The following is a 17,949-nucleotide window of genomic DNA, read 5'->3' as shown; positions in this document are numbered from 1 at the left end:
TTGAGGTTGCTGAAGACATAAGTCATTTTATAGTTACTATCTCTGGCTATTTCTTCTTCTGAAATCAACATTGTTGGTACGTAGCAAATAATTATAATTGATGACTCTGCCAGCAAATTCATGCTGGTGCGTTTTTTGTTCTCTGTACTAATTTTGAAAAATACATTGAATTGTGAATAACAGATAACTGCGCATCTTAGTTATAGGAACAATTTTCTGAGGCTGCTAAACTATTTTAAATAAGGGATGAGGTGGGGAAGGAGAGGTTGTATGCTAAATGCAATGTTGAGTTAGAAAATCTACTGTTTAAAATGAGCCTTTGGGCTGGGTCAGTCTGGTGATGAAGTAGAGCAGTGACATGTTGTGACACGCTGTTCATCACTTTTATCTGTTTATGATACATTTTGTACAAAGCATGCCTTTTGAGGTATCATTTGAAAACTCATAATCTGCTGAATATTATTATCCTGTTGAAATGTGTGTAACAACACTGCCATGTAAAATTATGAGATTTTTCTATATGATTGTTACTGAAATATGTTCTAGTTCTGGGTAATGCCCACAAACCAGTTTCTCAGAGATAGACATATTAGCATGCCAGCAAGGTGCTATGGGGTCATTACCTGCTTAACGGTCCATTCACCAATAGGGGGGAAAGGTGTAAACAAGAAATTTACATTTCATCCCAGAGACCATTCAAATCTCATGTACACCAGGGACTGTTCATCCACACCCCGGTGAGGGGTGGTAATCCTCAAAGAGAGGAAGGTACAAAAATGAGAGACCATGACTTTCACACAACCCTTTTCTCTCCTCGTCCAATCTCTCTGCTCACGGCATCAACGAATACGTGAAGAACATTGAATTGGGAGAGAGGTGCCTGGCTGAAAAGGAAATCTAGCCTATGAATTGTTGCATCTTAGGGGAAGAGACTTGTTTGGATTAAGTGTTGGGGAACCTCTACTTGAGAATACAAACCTGGTGTATAATTAAGGTACTACTTGAATCACGGGATGATTGTTCAAAAATTGCAGAGTTCAAAATTGTTCAAAAAAGATTGTTCAAAATTGAGTTGCAGAGAAGCCATGGAAAATAGTGAAAAAGTAACAATGGACCTTATTATTTGTGTTAATAAGGTCCATTATTACTTTTCTGTGATTTTCTGCTGTTGGCTGCCTGGGCCTGAGAGCAAGGGTTCCTTTTCTCAGCTCAGGGATGGCCGGGCTCCTATTGTCAGCCCTGTGCACAGCGGGTCTGCCCTTGTCCAAACTGCAGTGGAAGCCTAATGTTGCAGGATCCACAATTTCCACAATATCATGAGTTAAGTAGGGCTTATTCCTAATCATTTCCCAATATTGGAATGCTGGACTATCAATGATCTTGCACTGGCCAGGAGAATATGGAGCAGTGCGAGATGCACATTTCTGGGGAACAAGACTGGGACTAAGAATTTGTAGGTGCTACTCTGTATGTAATTCATGAGTGGTTGGGAGAGCATTCATGTATTCAGCTGGGAGTGATTTTACATACTAGTGGCTGTGTATGAGTAGGACCAGGAGTAGTGGCTGTTCATAATAAAGCAGTGTAAAAGGCACCGCAGACTGCTGAGCTGAGGAAATACAGCACTTTAGGCTGTACCCTGGGAAGTGTCACACATGGGCAGCTGAACTCTGGCCCACTATGAACTGCTAGGAGCATTGTGAAGGTGGTTTTATGTGCCCCTGCCAAGAGACAGTCATGTAGTGCCTCTGTCTAAAATCTGGCCATTGTTGGTTGGATATAGAGTGAAGTTCATGAATGGTGAGGAAGTAAAGGGAGGGGAGTGGAAAGGCTTCCATATGTGCGCACTAAAGTGTAAAACCATGGATGAGACTGTTCCCAAAGCTGGGTAAAACTAGCCCTAGGGAAGCTTGAATATATTACAAACCTAACTGCCAGGTTATTATCTATAAACGGCTTAGGGTTTGTGCTGTTGTGACAGTCTCCCCATTCATTCCTGGACAACAAAACCAGTGAAAGTGAACAGCTCCTGGCTAGACCTTTATTTTATCTAGGAGAAGGGGACTTACTGAAAGCCAAAATTCTTAGTCTCCTTTCAGACCCATAGCACAAGCTGTAACAGATTAAATTTTAGACCACCAGAAACTGCTAGCAAGAGGGGACAAATAACTGAGGTAGACACAAAAGCAGGGGTTTTGTTCCCTATCTCAGAATTCAGTTATTTAATATCCAGTCTGTGAGCCACAGGCAATATTGTGAGACTTAAAGCTATAGAATTAAATCCTACCTAGCTGTTCAGCTGCTTGCACTTCTTTTTAATATCGACTTTAATACTATACTTATCAAAAATTAACTGAATGTTCTCTAATCTGTAAAGGTTTAGCTTGTCAGGCTTATGGGTAGCAATCAGTCTTGGGGAGGGTATACAATAGTATCATGTTACAGGATTTTTTATTAAATAAAGGTGGGGCAAACTGGTTTCAGTGTAGTAATTCTGGTATTTACTCAAAGAGAAAATCAGCCTCTCTGCCTAGTATCATAGCCCAACAAGGGAGGGCAATGAGTCATAGGAAAACAAGGCCACCAGTTTCTCATATTAAAGTGAAGCTGGCCACAGTATCTGAAAACTCAGAATAATTTAAAGCCTAGTTCTAACACATAATGGATATGGAAGCCATAAAACACCTCCTCAGTTGAATCTCACTTGACATTTTATTGAATTTTGGAATAACAAAGTGTTTCAAATTGTGCTCTGAGAAAGCCAGTCTGCCTTTCTTACCTCTGCTGCTTTGCTGTTACTAAAACAACAGAACTACTCCTTCCTTTCCCTGCGCAGAAAGTAGTAGAGGAGGTAGGGAAGGGGAAAAATAAGGTTGTCAGTCTGCTAGACCAACTGTGAAGAATTCCATTTTATTTGAGGGAGATGGGGCTGTAGTTTGGTGAGAAAGGGAGAAGTACTTGGGCATGTAGTCATATAGTCTGTGGTATAGGTTAAAAACCTCTCTCTTCATTCAGCTGTTTGGAAATCACACACACACCCCCCCTCTGCTAGAAGCACATGGTGTCATAGTCACAATGCATCATTGCAACATGTTCCTGATGGTTTTATGAATGTCCTCACCATACTTGAAGCCCTCAGAAATGTGTTCAGCCTCCTCAGAGACTTGTATTACGGCAGCGTGACATCAGGCAGAAGTGGTTCCTGTTTCAGATTGGCTGCTGTCTAAGGTTCTTTCACATGGGTGGAAGATTACTGCACATGCACAGCTTCCATGGTTAGGAGGAAGATGAGAGGGAGAAGAGATGGGTCTGATTGTGTAGCACAAGGAGCAAAAGCTGAGTAAATCGCCACTGTGGAAGCTATTCATGAGCCTTATGAAATGATATATTTCGTCCTTTTCTCAGTAACAGCAGGGCATATACTGTGGAATGAGAGAAGAGGGTGAAGCAGGGACAAGTCCCAGCACTGAGCCACCCATCTTAGAAACGGTAGTCAGTCAGCAGAGAATAATATAATAGTGTGGCATTTCTTTTTGAAATTGGTTTGCCACACTAAGTTCATTTGTGCACAGGTAAACTTATACTTTGCCATAAAACCAGTCACAGTATCCAATTGAGAGAAAAAACATCTGGATCATGACCTGTCCCTGTGTGAGACATTTGGGCTGCACCTCTCTTCCTGCAAATACCTGAGAGTATAACAAAAACTGCTTAGCATAGCCAATAAACAATATGGAGGAAAAAATCTGAAGCAGTAAAGTAATGGAAGACGGATACATGGAGAGAAAAACAGCACTCTGATCCAGGGAAAATGACTACTCTATGTCAAACAGAACTAGTTATAGCAAAAATCAAACTCCAGCCCAGACCCAAGTGAAGTTTAAAATGCCAAAGAAGGAAGATACTGCCATCAGAGAGAGGGAGAGACCATCAATAACATCAAGTACCTGACTGAAAATTAGGTTCCGGTATGGAGGAGCCTTTGCAAGAGGCTGTCTTGTGTTACAGCCAGAGATGCTTAGAAAGGACACAGGGATATTCATCGTTAAAATACAATAAAAATATTTCAGTTTGAAGTTTAAGAGACTTGTTTTCTTTTATTGTTCACACATAAAAGTTTGGTGATAGTGGTGTGCTAAGTTGCTGTCATGTTACACAGCATAGACAAGAACTACATAGCCTCTGTAAATTACCAGTAGAGAAAAAAGAATTGGTTAATACACTATTGAAATTTGCGTGTTACAAAAGCTGTTGCTTCTGTGTAATAAGATTAATCTAATTCAGAAAGCGTGGCACAGAAGATAAACGTTTGGCTGGTGTAGAAACTGCCTTGTTTATCAAATGCTGGAATTTTGTCTTCACTGCAGCTTAATTGAGCTTTCAACTACTAGCAAACAAAGCAGCAGTGCTGAAATGATGTGCTATCTCTCTAGCTTTTTAAAGCCAAATATGGGGGCAATAGCAGTGAGTAATATTCTTTGACCCCCTCCCCCAACCTAGATGACGACTTTTTGGGGATCATTCACCAAAGAGGATCACCTGCCAAGTTCCTTTCTCTCCCCTTGTACTTCCCTCTGCAAGTATGGAGGAGGCAACCAAACAGAGCGACAGAATGGCAAGAAGTGCCTTATTATGCATAGTAAATTCTCTGTGCCTCAAAATTCTAGGATGAAATCCTGTTTGAACGAAGGCTTCATAAGGTTGTACCCAAATAAAGTGGTTAAACTGAAGCATTTGACCCAGCAAACTTCAAGAAGCCCTTATATAAGGGTAGGAACTTCTTTCATTTCTACTTCAAACAAAAAAGTACCAGAGAAGGACTCCCCTTATTCCAGGAGCTAGGACCTTGATACACCAAAGGAAAGTCCAGATCAATGAATGGGCCCAATCCTTCCTTCCAGTCCAAGCAGACCTGCTTCTGTCCAGAAATAGGGATAGGATATCCCATTCTTGGAGCCCTGACTCGTCAGGATCTCAGGAATATTGCTACAGGTTCGTTCACATCCCTTTTCCATTCCCTCTCCAACTTCAAACTACTCTGAAACCGATCTCACATCTATCTATCCCTCAAGAAAAAATGGTGCTCGGGGCTCTACCCCCATCTTCTTCATCCATAAGATAAAAAAAAACAGAATGAACCAAGATAATGAAATTCAGGATGGAAACTCTGCAGTCAACCCCAGGGACCCTCCTATGCCAGTGGACCTGAGCAAAACTTACCTGCATTTTTAGTTATGGCTTGTAGGTCTTCTGGTCCTCATGCAGAGAGACTGTATATAAGTGAGCTCCAAGGATTCTCAAAGATTTGGAATCCTTTTGCAGCAAGAAATTCTTTTGTAGACATAAGTGAGGATACCATCAACAGTGATCTGCTGGTGGAAACCAGGAAACCACCCATAATTGTAGAATGCTCCATTTACAGTATGGACTGCAAAATCCTAACCATAGATGCCAGCCTATCAGGAAGGAAAGTGCCCCTGAAACACCATAATGCAAAGGGTATGTGGTCAAGTTGAAAGAGTCCTACGTATCAGCCTCCTTGAAATGAACAATCAGGTTGGCTGTCCTACGTTACCAGGATGACCAAAGACCACATTCTAGTACAATGACTTTGGCATACACAAATCACAAAGGGAGCTCAGGTCTATACACTGAAGTGGTATAGATGCTCTCCTGAGCAGAAGCTTACCTAACCTTAAGCATTCTGATCTGCATAAAGGGGAGAGTGAACACAAAAGCTGCTATAGGCAATTCAGAACACCCCTTGAACCAAGACACATTCCATGTGATAACCAAAGAACTAAGTCACCCCAGCTGTACCACTTCTCATGCAGTCAAAACAAAGATGGGACTCTTCACAGATTGAAACCTTATATCACTGGAAACAAATACTGCGCTTGACCAAATTGCTTTCTCTGTGCTTTCGCCACTCCTCTAGTAGGAAGAGTGATTCAAATGATAAAAAAGGAAAGCAGCCATGGAGCTGTGACTGAGTGAAGCCGACGCAGGGACCTCTGCTCTATCTTAGTGGCAGGTCTTTGATAAGATGGAATACTCCTCTATAGTCTAAAACTCTCTCCACAGACCTTTCAGCCTACTCAAGAGTATGGATAGAGAACTACTGCTGATGTCAAGATAGAAAAATAAATCCTGAGTAAGTGCTTTTCCAGCTTATTAGCATTTCATATTGCTTGCCTCTTAGTTGCAGCATTAAACAATGTCACTTATGCAGGCTCATCCCTGCCTCTGGTGCAGTGGTTCTCAACCAGGGGTACCTGTACTTCTGGGGGTACATCAACTCATCCAGATATTTGTCTAGGTTTACAACAGGCTACCTAAAAAGCACTAGAGAAGTCAGTACAAACTACGGCCATGTCTACACTTGCAAGCTTACAGCAGCGCAGCTGTAACAGCGCTCGTGTCGCCACGTTATACCGATGGGAGAGAGCTCTCCCATCAACGTAATACAACCAGCTCAAGTGGCGGTAGCTATGGGGGGAGATGCTCGCCTGCCGACAAGATATTTCTGTCGCTCAGGGGGATTTTTTTTTCCACGCCCCTGAGCGACAAAAGTTTTGCCAATTTAGGGTAAGATGATCATGCGTGACTGGCTAAGGCACATTTCAAAAAAATCATGTAGCACTCATTTATGCAGCTTACAAAAATTGCATGGACTTGGCAAATTATCACAAGAAAAGTAATGCACATACTGTATATTGCAATCTGATTTTTTACAAAAAGCTTTTGCTTCTATGCTGTAAGAAGATTAATCTAATTCAGAAAGCATGGTAGTGGTGGGAGCTGCTAGAGTAGATTAAAACATGATATGCAGAAGGTGCCTGTAAAAAGATAAACAGAACATTAATGCAGAAGAGGCTATGCCAAGTAAGGATACTGAACTAGCGTATGTTAAAGATTTACTTCAGTACAATCTTTGGTTCCAGCCCAAGCCCAGAAGTCTACACAGCAACTAAACAGCATGGGCCAGCCGTGGGTTTTTCTTTGCTGTGTAGACATCCAAATGAGAATTCTCTGCAATATACTCACACTATATTTAAAGTGAGGTAAAATGAGGCCACCATTTCAGGGAATGAGGGTGAGTATGGAGGACGAAAGAGGGGATGTGTCCGATAGGGAATAAGTCCTACAGGTTTAGGCTTAATAGCTGGTATTGGACTATTTCAAAGAGCTGGTCAGGAGTGCAGATGCTCCTGCAGGTGGAAACGTGCACCAAAAAGCTACTAAAATGAAATCAGGCTACTGGAGACAGGAAATGAGGTGTTCTAAAGCAAAAAGCCAGATTTTCACCCCTCTGCTTGATGTGGGGAAGGAAGTGAAATTGGTGTGACACTATGGCACCCCAATGTTCACCACTGTCATGTAATTAGGATATGTTTTGTACAAAGTATGCGGTGTGAGGTATCATTCTAAAAGGCTTGAGCTGCTAGACATTAATATCTCGTTGGATTGCATGTGCTATTGTCGTATGTGAAGTTTGGCTATGTATGTGTTACTGAAACATGTTGTGAAGTTGAAAACACCCACAAGCTGCCTCACAGGTACAATTGTAAAAACAATGTTAATGGCTTATTGAGGAAATGCACACAAGCATAACGATTACCCCAGGGAATGTGTACAACAGAAACCTCTCAGAGATAGCACTACACAATGGGAACTGTTTGATCCAGGTCACAGCAAAAGAGCTTTCTAGCAAGTGGGAAGAAAATATCGGGGGGTGGGGGGAATACATCATGAGGGGACCTCACTCTCCCTACAACACATCTAGAAACACCTAAGGAACAAGGACTGAACTGTGACAAGTGATGGTCCCAGGGTAGAGGGATTTCGAACCTGTAGATGAAAATCTAGAAAACCCAACCTGCAGAGCCAAGGCAGCCTTAAGAATCTACCAGCCTGTTTATCACCATATCTTAAACTCAGTTTATTTACTAAGTAATCTGCTTTGGTCTGTTTGCTATCACTTAAAATCCATCCTTCTCTAGTTAAACTTATTTTATGTTTTAATCTAAACCAGTGATCTTTCACTGAAGTGCTTGGGGAAAATCTCTGCTTGGTTACAACAAGTGTGCATTGTTCTTTTCCCATTGATGGAGAGGCAGACCAGGTATTAAACCCGTATACTGGCCAGATTTGACCAGGGCAGGACAGTACTGGGGTCCCAGGTTGGGAAGCTGGTGGTTAGAGAGCCTGCATGTAACTACAGCGGGGTGTGTCCCTACCTGTATGAATGCTGGTGAAAGTGCAGCTTGTCACAGCTGTGCAGTGAGAGAAGGAGCCCAGGCTGGTGAGTCAGGGGCTTAGTGGTACCCCAGTTCCAGGTGGCACCCTAGGGGGAACCTGTCACACTGAGGTCTCTCCCCCTCCCCCCAAAATAGTGCCTTCACTGCAGGCCTCTGGGGAAATTCTGGTGTGGATCTCAATCTCTTCTTTTGAAGCTGTTCCACCATGTATAAATTATGAATGACTATGAATTGCCACTACATATCACAGTGGATAGGCAGTGGGCCAGGGAATGCATGAGAATGACTCTAGTCTGTTGATTAAGGCAGGGACATAGAGGATACATCAACTCATTTAGATATTTGCTTAGTTTTATAACAGGAAACATAAAAAGCACTAACATTCAATACAAACTAAAATCTCATATAGACAATGACTTGTTTATACTGTTCTATATACTATACACTGAAATGTAAGTACAATATTTATATTCCAATTCATTTGTTTTATAATTATATGGTAAAAATGAAAAAGGAAGCAATTTTTCAGTAATAGCGTGCTGTGGTATTTTTATCTTTTATGTCTGATTTTGTAAGCAAGTAGTTTAAATGGGTTGAAACCTGAGGTACACAAGACAAATCAGACTCCTGAAAGGGGTACAGTAGCCTGGAGACATTGAGAGCCACTGAATTAGGGCACTCACTCTGGAGGTGGGAGACCCATGTTCTAGTCCAGAGGTGGGCAAACTTTTTGGCCTGAGGGCCACATTGGGGTTCCAAAACTGTATGGAGGGCTGGAGAGGGAAGGCCTTGCCTCCCCTAACCCTATCCATCCCCTCCCACTTCCCACCCCCTGACTGTGCCCCTCAGAACTCCCAACCCATCCGAACTCCCCTGACCACCCCCTCCAGCTCCCTATCTACACCCCCTAACAAGCCCCCCCTCTAAAGCCTCTTTCAGAATACAGCCCTGCGAACATGGGCGGACTCAGGAGGAGCAGGGGCAGCCGCGTAGCCAGACAGAAGCCAGCTGCGCAGCCGCCCAATGCTCCTCCTGAGGCTGCAGGTGAGCCCCCCTGCCCACACAGTGCAGCCCTCTCCTGGGCCAGGAGCGCAGCACGCTGAGGCTGTGGGGGAGGGACCAGGGGCTAGCCTCCCAGACCAGGAGCTATGGGGCCGGGCAGGACGATCCCGCAGGCCATAGTTTGCCCACCTCTGTTCTAGTCCCTGCTCTAAACATTTAACAACCGTGGAATAGCTAGGGCATTCTCTAGTCATGTAGGAGGTTCAAATACCTTCTACATAGCAGGCAGAGGAGAAAATGTAGCCCAGCTAAGTGCTGTAACCACTAGGCTAAAAGTTAAAGGATGTCACCACTCCTCCATTCTGGATCAATCTGTTCAACCTGAAATTCATCAAAATTTTTTTACAATTTTTTTTTAAATTCATTTTGGGTCAAAGAAATTCCTTGCCCCCTTTTTCAGAACTGCCACTGAACAAAAAAAAAAAAAAAAAAAGGGTAATTGCTCAACACTAGCTTTATACAAAATCCTTCAGGAGAACAGAATGCAGTGATATCTATGTTAGGAATAAAATTTAAAAAGGACATGATACCAGAGACTACTATACAAACACACACGGAGGGGTTTTGCCTTTTTTTTTCCCCCTAAAAGGAAGTTAGCTATACTTTGCAGGTACCATGGCAATGTGAATTGGTTTAAAATATGGGAAAGGTACAGTACAAAAGTTCACACCAAGATTTCTTAACTTAGTAGGTCCTTGCACCTGGAAAATGGGAGGGGAATGGAAAATCAGTTAAAGTTATATCACAAAACTGGCCTGTGAAAGACTTTCCTCGCCTCTAAATATGGAGTTTAGCTAGTTACCCTCTCAAATACGAACCTGGTCTGGAATAATTCATAAGGGTTTCTGACCATCATTCCTTGGAATGTGGTTGCTTATTTGGTCTACTCACATACGGTTCTATTAGACCCCACTTCTACTGTGATACGGTCTGAGCCCAGTGGGATACCTCTTCCTAATACAACACACTAAGTTTTACAATAATACTCACAAAAAAGGAATCTCATGATCTAATTTTCCATGCCATAAAATGTTCTAATAGGTACAGAGTAAAAGGTTAAAGTGTGCTTAGGTACAGATGCTCAAACGGTATTTATGTACAACAAAATGAATGGGAGTTAGGCACCTAAATACCTTTGAGGATCTGGGCCTTAGGCACTTTTGCTACTTGAGGTGCAATTTTCAAAAGTAGTCAAGATCCCAAACCTCTGAATGTTCACACATTGTCATGAAGAGAAAAGATGGGCATCTTCCCTATTGGTCAAAATTTTAAGCTGTTACTGCAAGTGATTGTGTTCCAGAATCAACTTGTACATTAATACCTACCACATGTATTGCCTGAGGTACTACCACTTTAACTGAACAAGTAAAGTGAACAATTTCAATAGCCAATTATATTTTAAGATTTATTGTATTGTGTCCAAAGACAAATAAGTGCAAGCAACAAAACTGTGTTTCACAGCCATTTTGACATTTACAATGCAGTTATGATCCTTTGCTGATTCAGACCAACACAAGTTGTTGTAATAAGGATTATTTTAAATCATCAACACACACATTAAAATCATACTGTTTGCATGGTATTTGACAAGCAGTTTACAGCATGTGATTCATATTTCTTTCATAATACTTTTATTACCAGATCAACAGGAACACAGATGCACGCTGTAGGCTATCTATAAGCATCAATAAGTTGCTTAAGTAATCATGATTTACATATAGTTTTGGCCCAGCTGTCTCACATTTAAGGTATTTCTTTACTGTAGCTGTGAGTATGCTTCCTAGCGTGAGTAGACAGACACATTGGCTCTGTTTGACCTAGTGCACTTAAAAAAGCAGTGTGGCCACAATGCCTCGGGTTAGCCGCCCAAATATGTGCCCAGAGTCAGGACTGATTGTATTCTGGCAGCTAGCCTGAGGCACCATGGCCCCACTGCTATTTTTAGCACACTAGCTGAAGGAGAGCTAATGAGTGTCTGTCTATACTGCAGTTGGAAACATGCTTCCTTCCAAGACAGGAGGACATAAAAGCTCGAAAATTGTAAATGATCAATTTAAAGGCTGGTTGATTTTTAGGCTTAATACCCTGTTATAGCCAAAAATATCCATTTCAGCAGTTCAGAGAGAAAAAAAAGATACCCAATTCATGTAATCCAGGGCTTTTTTAGGCAAATACTTCATGTTAAGAGTTTAGCACAAGATTGAATTTTCTCTAGATACATTCTGCTCAAACTAATAGCATTTTAAAATCAGCCATTGGAATTCAGTGAAAAATTTATTATATTTTTTATATATGATAATAAATACAACTATTTAATGTTTACACTTCAAATAGACTGCCTAACACAACTTTAGTAGGACTAGATTAGAAACTGAAAAGCAGCATGTACTGCACTGTAATTTCAACATGAAGTATTTGTACGAAGCCCAGTGAAGTATCCATTGTTAAACTAGCTAATGCAAAAATATACAACTCTTTGGACAGAGGGGAGATTTTTAGACAGTTGAAGTGTCTAGTAACTTGTAGAGCTGTCCCAAATATCAGAAATAAGGGTTGATGCAGGCATTGCTTGGAGATGCTGGTTCGACTCCTTAAGGAAAAAAGTTATTCTTGATCACTAATTACCCCTCCCTCTCCTTGTCCACAGATTGGCATGGTCCATAGTGTTTATTTCCGTGGAGAGAGAGAGAGAGAAATAGTGTTCCACTTGTGAAGACATACAAGAATAACTAAAAGCTAGTGACATCAGAAGAATGTTGTATCAGCTGAAAAGGCACCAGCAAGTCGAAAATCCTCTTTTGTGATTACACTGTACATACGCTGAGGCAGTGGTTTAGAGTAAGGTGCAGGTCGAGGTACAGTTATGCGTAAAATGAGCTCCCGGCCTGCAGGCGGTGGGAAATCTGCAACTGCTCCTAAATTCAGTCTCCGTTCATCTGATGAGCCTGACCTCTTCAGTTCGTCATCAAGTGAAGTCATTGTGGCAACCTTAAACAGAACCAGAAGCTTCACTTAAGGGCAGGTTATTCTTAACACCAATATCAAAAATTATTTCGAAAGAGAAAAAACAAAATGTGGTAATTTACACGCCAAAAGGCTACATGCAGGCACATAGTAAGACACCAAGGAATAGCACTGCACACACTCAGATGTAAGAACCTTATACATGTAGCTGGTAAAGCTAGTCCATCTTTCACTTTAACTTTTGACACCATGGGAGACAAGAAATATGAATAGGAAAAATGCTTAATTCTTCAGTTAGGGCTCACAATACTTCCCTTATTATCCAGGCATGTCTGAGAGGGGCTACAAAAGTCTAAAGACAGTATCTCCTTGAAGTATTAGTGCCACTACACAGGTCAAGTCCTACAGTGCACTAAAATCATTGCCCTGTCCTTCATTTCCAGAGTCAATAGGCATGTCTGCACAGCAACAACAAAAATCTGCGGCTGGCCATGCCAGCCGTCTTGGGCTCGGACTGTTTCATTGCTATCTAGACTGCTGGGCTCAGGCTGGAGCCCAAGCTCCGGGACCCAACAGGTGGGGGCAGGGCTCTTTACTGTGTAGACATACCCAGTGAGAACTCTCTGCAATATATCAGATTTTTACTGGCCAAGTAACTGATCTACCATGGCAGAGCAAATGAGACAGTAGAGCTAGCACTTTTATGTTGCTGATCCCAACCAGTGAACAACATAATGTTTGTGTGTAGTACAATGGCAATATCCACAATATTTCTAACAGATGAAAACAGGATGCACTGTGAAAAGCCTCTGCTTCATAAAGAATTAACTTCTCATATTTAAACTTCATTACATGAGATGTTTAGTGTTTTTACAAACTGTTTTTTCACATCTTGTTACATTTCAAAAATACGTGGATGAGCAGAAGCCAGTTTGAAAGTGGAGAGAGAGAATAATTTTTATGCTTAAGATATGTGATATGTACAAATCCTATGAAACTGTTATACTATATCTACTCAAAAGCTATTCTCTATGCCCTTACATGAAGCTAGGACGATGAGCAGAAAACAAGGGACAAAAGCTAGTTACCTCATCAGAAGATTCAGTCATCTTGAGAGGGATGAGAAGAGAACCAGTGATGAAAGACAGAAACAAACGCAAGTCAGATAACTTATAAAGGTTAGACAGAGATTTTAAGATTGTTTTAAAGACAGCATATACTGAAGTCAGGAGAGCTATTGTGACAAACATGTATTTTGAGAACACAACAGATATAACACACGTTGGTACACAATTTATGCACAGGAGTCCAGGGTCAGAACTTAATAAATAATAAGTCTGTCAATCAGGTTCTATTTACCCAACAAGTCGCTGCTGAAATAATTTTTGGAAATGAAACTTGCTATTTAATAGCAAGCTACATTTTTCTCCCATCAACAACAACAATAATGTTTCAACTAGTAATGCCCCCATAGGGAGATAGAGCTGGAAGATAGCTTGATTATTTCTGCCTGAAAGAAGTCAAAGCCTGAAATTTATGTATATCTTCAGCATTAAACTTCAACAAACATTAGAAACTTCTGCTGAAGTTTTGGAACTACAGAATGCTGCACTTAATCAGAAGTCTATCAGCAAGGGGCAGAGCATACAATATTACAGCATATATGTATGCTTTGTAGCCATATTGCATTTTGCAACATTATATATAGGTGGGCTTTTCTCAAAGAAAAAAAAACTGTAAATAGAACAAAGAAACCTTTGATTAAAAGTTGGGGAGGGGGGAACCACAGGATGGGGTAGTGTTACATTTGTTGTATCTGCAGCAGAATTCAGCTGCATAGGGAAAATTAGATACAAAGTTAAAATCCTTTTAGCAAATCTCAGCCTGTTAAAGTAGAGATTTATTTTCATCAGTTAAATTAGTAAAAGCCCATTTCTATAATCCCAGTTCACTGGATAAGAAGTCTTTCAATAACATATTTGAGAACAAAAACAGAACATCTGTTACACCACTCTGACTTGGGGGAAAAAAGTTAAAATTGCCACAGCTTAAAAGATCAGTATGTGGCTGGCAACATAAGAGTTGCTGAATGCTTGGTAGTATTGCTAAAGAAGAATCAAAACAAACCCTTATTCTTAAGAACACTGAACAACAGGAAGAGACAGCTTTACCTTTGAGAATTCCAGGATTGCACCTGTGAATACAACCTGCTTCTAACTAGAGTTACTCCTACTCAATACGAATACTATTGTCTAATATGTACCACTGCATTTTAAAAAATTGGGAGAAGTTTAGAAGGAAGTTTAGTGTCAGAAGATTAGTAGGAAGTTTAGTATCTGTTTGATATTAAATTAGTTTATGCCCAACAAGAAAACAACTGGCAAACTGGAAAAGGTTTGATACAAAGAGGCCAATAGGGCTATCCAGGTGGTAAACACTGCAGTCAGTAAAAATCCTGAAAATGAAAAAAATATAAAGAAGGAACAAGGCTATGGATATCAACGTGCAATTGCACCTTTCAGCACACTGCAAATATAATTGGTCAAGAGTCAGAAGCAAGTTTATTAGTCTCAATACAAATATTTAATGTTGTTTTATAGTTTAAAAAAAAGTGACACCCTTGATTGCAATGATGCACAATTTCAACATTAATGAAATAGCAAAATTCTATATGCTCTTGAATTTTGTGAAAGTGTTCTGCCAAAAGAACTCACTATCGCTAGGGCACAGTTGTAACAATGCAACAGCCACAACTGTCCTCAGAATACTGAATAAGATCAAGTTTCGCTCATCATATTTTAAAAACCATTACCATGTTAACAAAAGAAGGGGAGCAACTGGAATTAATTAGAACTGAATGGTTCCCCCCCACCCCCACCCCGGGGGGGGAGGAGGGAGAGACTGCGGAGGTGGAAAAAGGAATGGGCCAAACTACTGAGTATTCTCTCTTCTTGTAAATCACAAGGGCAAGATCAAATAGTCAAAGATACCAGGCTAGATTTTTTGAACTTTTGTTTTTTGGGCCCACATATTGCAGAGCATATTATTGCAGGCTCAAAGTGCAAGTCTACTCTGAAAGTTACTACTTAAAAATAGTAGTAGCGTACCTATCAGATCTGCTCCCTGCATATACTGAGTCATATCCACTTCTTTTACTGACAAAAATACATTTGTACCGCTTTTTTTCTGTTAAGCCCTGCAAAGCCAACACAGCTACAGAAGAGAGAGTGGGGCTCTTCATTCTTTTGCATCATCAACATAACTGTTTACTAAGCAAAGTCTCAATCAGAAATACTTGTGCCAATCCACTGAGGCAACAGAACTGCAGAAAAGTCACAAAGAGCAGATTTTGGCCTGCGAAACCGTTATTACCAGTGATAAAGTAAAAAAACCATTTTAACTCAGAACCCAGAAGAGTTTGCAGGGCTGGAAGTAAAAAAATCTTTATTTATAAACTGAGCACATTTGATCAGGAAAGCTAGATACAAATGTAGAATCACACAATGGCATTGTTAGTCATATTTAAAAGTGATCTTCACTTTAAGATCACTTAGATGGCTGTCTACCTAGCCGCATTCACAGTCTTATAATATCCCATGGCTTTTGTTCTCCTTTCTTCATGTAGTTAAAGTTCTACTATTGCCAAAATTGTTTTCACTGGAAGAAGGAAAAAAAAAAAAACCTCATGCCTATTTATAAAAAAATGCATGCCTATTTATAGATAGAAGAAATCAGCATCACATGGAGAGTTGTTGCCTCATACTGTCTAACTGAAAGGTATCAGCAAATCAATTGAAAATTCCATCTTACCCTCTGCGAATTCACAAATAACTTGTGGATGATACTACCAGCAGGTCCTCTTCCTGCACCAATGACTGATACTTCTGGCTGCTCCAGAAGACAATTTACAAACCTGGAAGCACAAAATAATGAAAGGAAGGAAAAGGTGAGCATCCAAGTTCTTAACTGTATCAGTTCTTAATTATTTTCACATGACATCTTCAAAACTTTTTCCTGTAAGAACTACAAAAACTCCCCATCTAGCTTGAGTGTAAAAACAGTTCCAGCACTAAGAGCACTACTAGGAAGACATACGTTCAAAATTAAATCTGAACGCCCAGTTTAGAAACTTACTATTTTTCCAGTATTACACTGGACGTTACATTACCAGGATTTTTTTCAAAGTCTTAACTCTTGGATCCCTCATCTGTGGTATACACATCTGTCCCTCTACTACTTTCACTCCATCCCAACAGGGACTGCAACTCTTATCTCCACTCCTAATCCCTCCCCCAGGGCTGGAAAAGGCAACCCAGCCTATGTTTACTCACCTCCTGTGCTGCTGACTCAGCTTCTAGCTGCCTCATATTAGAACAGTTTATTGGCTCTGTTCTGTAACCACCCCCTGACCAATGTGTCCAATCTCCCCCCGGATGGCTCCCAATTTCAGGGAGGAATCAAGAATCTGCAGTTGGGGGAAGTGAGCACATTAAGAACACAGGACGGAAATTAGGAGAATTTCTAGCAGGGAGCGGTCATCCTAGTCAAGAATGGCTCCTCCAAAGAGTCCCAGCACCAAGAGTGAAGGAACCCCTCTCATCCTAGCTCACCAAACACCTTAGCCCTAAGAATTTAGCCTATTCCAATATTCAACTTTTTAACATTCACATGTTTAGCCAGACTAAGGAATAGTCAGTCACACTGTGGTGGTGAACAGAAAAAAAATCTTTGGCTAACTGGCTATTCACTAGTTTTCTTAAAGTGCCCCAATACAGCACTTCATGTTACTAAGGAGAATAATGGGAGAAATGGTTCTTTTGGATATTTCATTCTACATCATGCACAGGACACTAATAAATAAAATAAAATAAAATACCTGGTTCTTATATAACATTTCTCATCCATAGGTCCCAAACAACATAGGGAGTTCAACTCGTGCACTTTCACACGCACAGAACAGGCAACAGACACACTAGATACTCTTATCACATTTACATAAAAGGTCAACTGCATTAAATTAAGGCCCCATAGCACAATATTTTCAAAGAGATGGATAGATTACATTACATTGCATTTGGCATCCCCAATACGTAGGACAGGAACCCTCTAGAAATGTTTCCACCTATGAAGAGTTATAAACATCATTCTTTGAAGCGTATGTCTCGTGTGTTGTGGATTCTTGGCCATCTGCATCATCATTATTACTCCCCATCAGCAATTGTCTAAGCTGTCCCAAGTCAATGGTAAATGGGACAAAATACAACATGGTTTTACAAAAGGTAGATCATGCCAAACCAACCTGATCTCTTTCTTTGAGAAAGAAACAGATTTTTTAGACAAAGGAAACGCAGTGGATCTAATTTACCTAGATTTCAGTAAGGCGTTTGATACCGTGCCACATGGGGAATTATTAGTTAAACTAGATAAGATGGGGATCAATAGGAAAATTGAAAGGTGGATAAGGAACTGGTTAAAGGGGAGACTACAACGGGTCCTACTGAAAGGTGAACTGTCAGGCTGGAGGGAGGTTACCAGTGGAGTTCCTCAAGGATCGGTTCTGGGACCGATCTTATTTAATCTTTTTATTACTGACCTCGGCACAAAAAGTGGGAGTGTGCTAATAAAATCTGCGGATAATACAAAGCTGGGAGGTATTGCCAAT

The 17,949-nt window shown here is 40.8% G+C and overlaps 2 protein-coding genes across 4 annotated transcripts in view; one reads left to right on the top strand and one right to left on the bottom strand.

Moving 5' to 3' along the window:
- ZRANB3 (zinc finger RANBP2-type containing 3) overlaps positions 1 to 17,949 on the top strand; it is a 184,146-nt gene that overhangs the window by 129,680 nt on the left and 36,517 nt on the right. The gene's annotated exons all lie outside the window — the stretch shown is intronic.
- Positions 9,816 to 17,949, bottom strand: part of RAB3GAP1 (RAB3 GTPase activating protein catalytic subunit 1) — a 49,689-nt gene continuing 41,555 nt past the window's right edge. Inside the window, exons 23-25 of one of the 3 annotated variants that reach the window (XM_074967267.1) lie at positions 16,098 to 16,200; positions 13,376 to 13,396; positions 9,816 to 12,311 (exon numbers count right to left, since the gene is read on the bottom strand). In XM_074967267.1, coding sequence (XP_074823368.1) covers positions 12,069 to 12,311; positions 13,376 to 13,396; positions 16,098 to 16,200 — 367 coding nt within the window. In that variant the 3' untranslated portion in view covers positions 9,816 to 12,068. The remainder of the gene's footprint in view (positions 12,312 to 13,375; positions 13,397 to 16,097; positions 16,201 to 17,949) is intronic. The other 2 variants (XM_074967270.1, XM_074967268.1) reach the window with 2 other exon arrangements.

This window comes from Natator depressus, chromosome 11, assembly GCF_965152275.1.
Source record: "Natator depressus isolate rNatDep1 chromosome 11, rNatDep2.hap1, whole genome shotgun sequence".
Taxonomy (NCBI): Eukaryota; Metazoa; Chordata; order Testudines; family Cheloniidae; genus Natator; species Natator depressus.
Note: the sequence above shows the minus strand (reverse complement) of the source record. Positions and strands in the feature narration are given on the sequence as shown.